General features: G+C 41.2%; 1 protein-coding gene across 2 annotated transcripts; it reads left to right on the plus strand.

Annotated features, from left to right (window-relative positions):
• The first annotated feature begins 438 nt into the window (after window positions 1–438).
• Window positions 439–4,869, plus strand: LOC140583974 (uncharacterized). 2 transcript variants are annotated; one of them, XM_072707900.1, is made up of 9 exons: window positions 439–2,134; window positions 2,731–2,891; window positions 2,986–3,084; window positions 3,233–3,286; window positions 3,465–3,521; window positions 3,605–3,729; window positions 3,997–4,089; window positions 4,236–4,395; window positions 4,670–4,869. In XM_072707900.1, the coding sequence occupies exons 3-9, from the start codon at window positions 3,063–3,065 to the stop codon at window positions 4,777–4,779; spliced, it is 621 nt and encodes a 206-aa protein (XP_072564001.1). In that variant the 5' UTR covers window positions 439–2,134; window positions 2,731–2,891; window positions 2,986–3,062; the 3' UTR covers window positions 4,780–4,869. The 2 variants fall into 2 exon arrangements, with proteins under 2 accessions (XP_072564001.1, XP_072564000.1); XM_072707899.1 differs by having other exon boundaries at window positions 440–2,134; window positions 2,983–3,084.
• Window positions 4,870–8,180: the final 3,311 nt, after the last annotated feature.

Consider the following 8,180-nt stretch of genomic DNA (forward strand, 5'->3'; position numbering starts at 1 on the left):
GCCTGCCTTTGTGCACCATTCACACCTATGGTCAACTTGGTAACTCCAATTAACCTCAGTATGTTCCCAGAGGCGGGTGGCACGGTGCTGCAGTGCTTAGCACTGTCGCCTCATATCTCTGGGACCTTGATTTGAGTTTCTGCCAGGGTTCCATGTGTGGAGTTTGCATGTTCTCGCCGTGTCATCGTGGGGTTTCCCCCCACAGTCCCAAAACATGCTGTGGCGAACTCAGGTTAGAGGGATGGTGGAGAGGGCAAATCAAACGCTGAAACGGAAATTGGCCAAAATTTCAGAGTGACAGGCCTGCCCTGGGTCGATGCAGGAAGGCCGATGCGTGTTTTGTCTCCCTCACGATATGTTACACTGGAGACCGTGGATGGGGATTTTCGGACTTTTCTGACAGGTCTACGGTGAGCGATACAGATCTGGCCATTAGAAATGCGTCTATTTTCACGCGGCATCCTGCAATTCGGCACGCGTGATCACGCGGCACCCTGCAGGCGCTTTTTCAGATTTTTTTAAAACGTTGTTGCGCTTCATATAATATCCACCAGGTGGCGCAAGGAACAACATTCTCTAGCCAAACACCATGGCCAGCTCTAGGGGGCGCCAGCGCGGGATCTGACAGAATTCTCGCGAGACCATTTAAATAACTCCGCAAGTTTTTGTCATATACACATTAAAAAAACACCCTCAGAAACCTTCTACTTTCCAAATATATATAGGTAGAAACTAAATATATTTTTACAGCTTCGTGATACGAATAGAAAGAACAAGAGTGACTGACTTAAGCGTCTGCGTCTCGAAGCAGCTCTGATCAATTTAAATTTTTTAATAAAATTTTGATCAATCTGATCAAAAGAACAAAATGGGAAATCGGAAAACGAGCCATTATCCGTTTTGTCGTTTTGGTTTTGGAAACAAAAACTGATAAATACGAGTGGTTTTCCGTTTTTCTTGTTTTGGTTTCACATTAAAAACGGATGAACGAATGATACACGGATTCTGCTGCTTTGCCTCTTTCTCTCTACTATGAATGTGGGGATCGGTGGATTGTCATTCCCTGTTTCACTGCCAGGATTAATTGTATAGAGCGAGGGGTTTTATTATTTCTGTGTGTTTTAAGACTGTTTTTGGGTTGGGACGCCATTAGGGAGGAAGGGAACTTTGTGGTGGCATTTTGTATTGTGTGCAGCAGCAGGGCGCTGGTATGTGTGCCTGGAACCCTGTCAGCACAAGTACGTCGGCAGCATGTGGCTCAGTGGGCTAAGGCTGTGTGCCTGTAATCACAAGGTCGCCGGTTCAAACCCAGCCTTAGCAAGTCTGTGGCTCCTTGAGCAAGGCTCTTAACCCCCAGCTCCCTGGGCGCTGCTACGGGTGGCTGCCCTTCGCAGACAACTTACTCTGCAAAGAGCAAGTTGAGGGAGGCGTAAAAACAATTTCCCCACGGGGATCAATAAAGTATCTGTTATTATCATTATTATTAATACGTCGCATAAACGGCGGATGGTCGCAATTAGATCGCATTCCATTACGAAGCATCGCGTTTTACTCGCGAAAACGTCGGATCGTCGCGGTGTTGAAAAGCGTTGCTTGCTTAAACGTCGGATCGTCGCTTTTAAGTCGAAGGTCGCTTTTTGGTAGGGAAAACTACGCATCACGTCGGATCTTTTTTAGAAAAGGGTTTGTTTGACCCTGGAAGTAGTAATATTACTGTAATAAAATTATTTAATGTAGTAATATTACTTGTCATATAGGGCATGGTATGATTTACATAGCTATTTTATATACTGGACATTAAATGTTTCTTATTATCGATAATTATGTTTAAAGATATCCTGTTTATATGACTGTATTTTAAATAAGAGTGCGCACTTGCATGTGTGCATGAAGATCTATTGAGAGATGTCCCACTGTGAGTGAAGACTTGGCAATGTGCTGCTGTGTCTCTGATATCTGATGTGTCCCCTTAATTATCACCAAATCCGAATGTCCGAGTTCCGAGAGCGTCATTTCCGGGCCCACAGTAGACTTCCTGCCTGTAAGTGGCTGAAACTCTCAGTGGGTGTAGTAGCCGGAGACTTCGTTTTTTCCCGCTCGGAGTCTTCCTTTGTCCCAGTCGCCGATAAGTGAGGTAAGTTTTTACCATTGTTCTTAATTTTGTGTGTGTGTGTGTGTGTGTGTGTGGAAGAAAACGGATCGTGTTTTAAAACATATTTTGTTCCCTGTTTTAAAAGAGAAACAGAAAAAAAAGTCTATTTCGTCTCGTACGATTAGTTGGAAAGGTTGGCTGAAAATCATTTCTTTCTTAAATAAATAGTTTCAGAATGATCTTTTTTCTTTTTCTTTTTGATGATACAAATTAATGTTAACAATCGTGTTTTGATTATTTATTGTTACAAACTTTTTATCGCACTTTAACCATTTTAATGTATATGGCTATGCTAAGGTTACCATACTCGACCTTTTGTTTGATGCGTTTGTATGTTACTATTAATTTGAGTTGTATTACTATGGCGTGAGATCACTCTCAAAATACATGTGCATACTGAAAATTCAATTTAGCAGTGTGTTTTTCAAATATTGAAAACATTTACTTATGAATAAGGGGCATCTAATATTGAAATATTTGCCAGGATGGGGATAAAGAAGTTTGTCACACATGACAATTTTGATGTATTGGGTTAATTTGCAGAACTAATTTTTTGTGTTTTGTTGATGTACTTCCAGACCTAAAAGGCAATTTGCCTTGTTGGACAGTTCTCCACTGAGGAAACGTCCCTCGGCTTACTCTCAGAGCGGGAATACTTTTAACAGAAAGAGGAAATTATCGTTCCTGCCACCACCACCGACACCTCCACCTCGACCTTGTCTCACACACCACTTCCAAGGTACAAAGACGAACATCATTTTAGTGAATTACTCGGTTACATAATCCAAATGCTTACCACTGTTTTGTTTCTGTTTTATCCTCAACAAAAGCAGATCTAGTTTCTCCGGGACCATCCAACACACTGAATAGTCACCCAGAGACTGAGGGAGAATCACTGGAATACACCAACATGCAAACATTCAGGGAACAAAGTTAGTAACATAAACTGCATAACTTATAAGTTTTTTTTTTTTTATTAACACAGTAGAAAATGTGCACGTAAGATGCGTGCAATGATATGGTAATCTGTTTCATGTGTGCGCTTGCACAGGAATTAAACACTGAATTATACGCCTACAGAAAGAACATTCTCTCCGGCTGTCCCACACCCTCTGCACCTGTCAGGAGAACAAAGTAAGATTCCAGAACAATCGTGTTTGTTTGTTTTTATGGAATTGCTATTTGTGTGAATGAGAGGTAACTTAGAGAGTGCAGTATTGCACTCAATCACAAAGAATCAGAATACGATACAAGATAGTAATTATGATCACTTAGGGTTTTAGAGTAATTTTTTACTGTCTTATTCTTACAGATAGTCCTTCGAGGACTCAGCTACCCACGGGGCAGCTTGTACCGAGTCAATGCACACGTAAGTTGTAAACAAATCTACATCCACATCTGTCTCGATGTATGTCTAAATATTTAATGCTGTATTCTCTATTGTCCTTACAGCGACCGAGAGGATCCTCCTGCAGATGTTGGGGGAGTTGCAGAGCCAGGTCCAACACATGACTGAAATTGTCACCCAGATACCTACCTTGTTGGGTTACAGTCCTGGAAATGCACCATTAACAACGGCAAGTGCACTGTACAAATTGCTTTATGATCTATTTTAATCAAATTATTTTAGATTGATTTTGGAAATGTTTATTTTTTTCCCTAGTATAAATAATAGTTTCAAGGTGTATAAGTTTATATTTCATATCAATAACATTTGAGTGAATTACTATTAACTCAGTTACAGAGATTTTTTAAATACTTTGCAATGTAGCTTACTAGATTTACTGATCTTTGTGCACACTGTTACCCAGGTCTTTCTATAAGAATCTATTTTTTTTTTTTAGTGTGCAGAGGATGGGAGATTTCCACTGCAAGACACTGAGGACCTGAACAACGTTGAAATGCAGTTGGAAAATGTTGAATTTAAGAACAAACTGGTATGATTATGGTTTAAGAAAACTACCTTGTACATAGATAATACATGGATACTAAAATATAATATATACTTATATACATACACATACATACACTACCCAAAAGTATGTGAAATTTTGTATGACCAAACATCTGTTGTCACCTCCAGGTATCCAAACTGTCACTGGCTGGGGGACAAACACTGAAGAAAACAGTCTGGATGATCTGTGGGAAGGTGTTTGATCCCCAGTTGGCTGTGCATCTTAACTGGTGTGGCAGAGGGGATAAAACACCAATGAAAAATACAAAAATCGTCAATGTGATTATTCGTAAGTAAAACCAATGTTTAACCAACATTAAAAATCGACCTTTTGGGATTTTTATCCTTATTGTTTGAACACAATATGGGTTTAACCTCCCCATGCACGTTACATAGTTATTTCCCATGGTTTTCATTGATTTTAATGCCCAAAGTTGCTTTTCTGTCAGACTGCAGGTAAAAATTGAACCATCAAATTCTAAAGGAATAACCTGTTTATGATTAGACCTTATTAAATGGTTAATGTCAATGTAAGTGACCGTTGTGTCCGTTCTGTTTTTTAGAGTCTGCATTATGGAACGGCGTATCAGCGACGTGGCGCCGACGTACTTGTGCTGACTGGGGAGTTGTAGTGTTTTTGTTCCAGGCTGCCATCTTCTGCCTGACTGCTTAACCTTCTACCCTGTGTGGACCAGCCCAGAGGTTTTAATTTGCCGTGTGGATGGTGTTTTATTGTGATTGTTAATAAAAGACTGTAAGTGGAGTCACGTCTCTTGCTGCCTTGTATAACGGACCTGAGTGCCTTTTTGGAGTTTTACTTAGCCTAGGAACTATTTTCCTGGGCGCAATTCCCAGGGTGGCGTAATTGGTGTCTTAAGGGGTGGTTCCCCCAAACTCTGAGCCCAGCGCTGCGACACAACATTCATTTGGATAAATAAATAAGAAAAAGCTAACTTGTAACTATTTCTGGCTCCTTTCATTGAATATGTAGCAACTTTCATGTGTATGAATGAGCCATTGTCACCTGGCCACGTCCCTACCCCCCTTTTATGGCGCTGATTCTGGATCGCGTTTCACCGCTGCGCTGTTAATCAAATTACCATGCGAATGCGATCTGAATACGCACTAATGCGGCTATTTAGAATGTGAATAGCGATCTTCGGGTGAGAGCGGTACTACACGCCCCCGATGCCGATTTAACCCAATTTTAAAAACTGTAATACTGTAACTGTAATGTTTTGAAAAGGAGACAGATTACGGATTTAGCCAGCGTTTTTTTCATGATTGTACAGATGTAACATTTCAGCGAGATATAAACTGAAATAGACGCGAAAACTCGACGACGATGCACTGGACCCCCAAGAGTTAAACAATGCAGTTAGTCCCTTTTGCTGGCCAAGCATGACTGAAGCTCAATCGGTGGCAAGGCCACTTAACTTGTCAAATGGTACAGTAATTCAAATTTGTTCATTGCCAAAACAACTTGCTCAAACAAATCATCACCTTTGGTATGGCAAGCAATATGGCTTGCAAAGACAGCAATGCCTCGGTCGTTTCAAACTCAGCGCTGTCAGCAGTGATTCCGCGCTCAAAGATGGCTATTTGGGCAGTATTTGTTATGTCTGTTGTTTCACAGCAGGCAGCCAGAGAGAAAAGTGGATTTTTTTCCCGGTGTCATTGTTTCTCGCGCCATATCGTCATTATGTCATATCGGTAATTCATTCTGTATGTAATGGCAAAGTATTTATAATTTCGTTTCTTTTTTATTAAGTTAATTTAGAAAAAAAAAGTTTGGAGCATTTTTTTCGTTAAACGTAAGATTTTTGTTTCTTAAAGTAAAGACCAAGCGGCAGACAGTGAGTTGACCTACTCTGTTTCAATTTGCCTTCTCAAATCACGAATTGACTAAAATGAAATCTATAGATGTAAAATAATAGATATAAATAGTGCGCTATTAGGTGCATATCCAATCATTTGTGCGGAGAGTGAAAGCTAAAACACGTTTTTCGGACATGACGCAAGCGCGATCAGAAATTCATTATAAATTTCAACATTTTAAAGCAACATCAAATGAAGATATGCATGTTTGACAGGTAGCTCGTTTTTTTCAGGGAACAACCGTGGACAGGGGGCCAGCCCATCACAGGGCACACTCGCACACCATTCACTCACACTTGCACACCTACGGGCAATTTAGTATCCCCAATTAGCCTCAGCATGTCACAGAGACTCGAACTCGAGTGTGAGGCAACAGTGCTAACCACTGCACCACCATGCCGCCCCGATATCCTAAACAATCAAGTTTTTATTATATGACTGACAACGAATACAACTGTTAAGTATCAAAAGTGTCACGCCCAGCTCCGTCCGCTCCTCGTGTGTGCCACGCCCCCTCATTATCCACGTGTGCTTCCACAATTGTGCCCAGCTGTTCCCTGTTATTTTGGCTTCTTTCATGTATATTAGTCCACGTCTTCCTTAGTTGGGTGTCCGTCATTGATGTTAGTCGATGTTGTTTACCGTGTTGGTCCTGTCTATGCCTAGTAAAACCCGTTTGCCTGCGCTTTCGGCTTCGCTTGCCTGCCCGCTCCCCCGCACGCACGAATCGTAACAAAAAGTGCTCCAGTGAGTTCTGCAAGTTTTTTTTTTTTTGTTTAAAAAGTGGAAAAGTTGTTGTTCTATTTCGGAGAAGTTCGTTAAGTCTGTCTCATCAGCTTCCAGTCACGAACTGCGGGGTTGAATCTCCGACCAACAGCATCTGAAAGTGCTTGACGAAGGTTGTTGGGTAGTGCATTTTTCCCCCTGGAGCCGTCAAAGTTAACAGAACCTGCCCAGAACAGCGAAACGATCTGCCTTTGGTTTCCCGTCTGGTCCTGTTGAGTCCAGATACAGTTTATTCTCGGTCTCTACTGAAACATGATTTAAAAGTACATCTGGAAGGATTACCCCCTGCATGAGACCGGCGAATATGATGATGGTGATGAGAACGGGAGGTGTTTCTTGGTGTTTCAGGCAATCTCAAATGGAATGATGTCATGACGGAAGGATGAGAAAATGCTGAATAATCTTGATTCGGCGAATTTTCACTATGGAGCATCGAATTCGTCACCACTGGGTTGTTGGTTAATCCTACAGATGCTGAGCCCGCTAATTGGTTTGTAGGTTGAGAGTCCGGACAGTTAATGGTGTAGAGGCTGAAGAAGGAACACCAAAATCAGCATTACCCAGGTGCGCTGACAGCGAATGGTCTTCGTGAGCAGACTGAGGAGATGACCACATCTCAAAAGACTTGGCAGTCCATTTGAGTATCCACAGACGTTGAAGGAACAACAGATGGATCTGTGGATGTGGATTGATCCGCTGTCGGAGGATGAGTTTTCTCACTGAAACGCGCCTCCAACAAACCAATCCTTGCCTCTAAATTCAGAAGCCTTCTTGTGAATTCTGATATCTGTGGCTTGGAAACAGTGACTGCGACTGCAGCAGGACATCTACGTTCAATTAGAACAGCCTGTAGATTGTAACATTAAAATTAGTTGTGAATATGATGTTCACACCGCACAGGCATATGAAGCTATACTGCACATGGCGCTGCTTGCGTAATAATAAATTAGCAAATACCCACTGATTTCTTTTTTACAAGCCGGGTAGTCCCTGTTCTACTTTTGGTCTGTGGACTCTGCTTGTTCTCTTTGCCAGAATTCTATTGAGACAATATGTATGACACATTTCTGATGATTGTATATTTCTGATCACTTGAATAAATAAGCTTTTTTGGCATTGTTGTTGTTGAGAATATTATATATTTTTGATAACAGCATAACAAAAATAACGTGTCCCGTTGTAAAGTTGTTGCCGTATTGTGTACAAAGTTGTAGCAATATGAGATCCTAATAGTCTATTTTGAGAATAAAGGCATAGCATTATGTGCGTTTGAGTGGCATATTAAAACATATGCTGGTGTATGACGATTGAGATCGCAAAATGGCCTTCAGAAGTTAAACTAAAAACTGCAGAGCATTGTATTTCCTAATTGCATGTTGGCCTATTCTTGTGATTCATAAACTATTACTG

This window comes from Paramormyrops kingsleyae, unplaced genomic scaffold (genome assembly GCF_048594095.1).
Source record: "Paramormyrops kingsleyae isolate MSU_618 unplaced genomic scaffold, PKINGS_0.4 ups27, whole genome shotgun sequence".
NCBI classification, from domain to species: domain Eukaryota; kingdom Metazoa; phylum Chordata; class Actinopteri; order Osteoglossiformes; family Mormyridae; genus Paramormyrops; species Paramormyrops kingsleyae.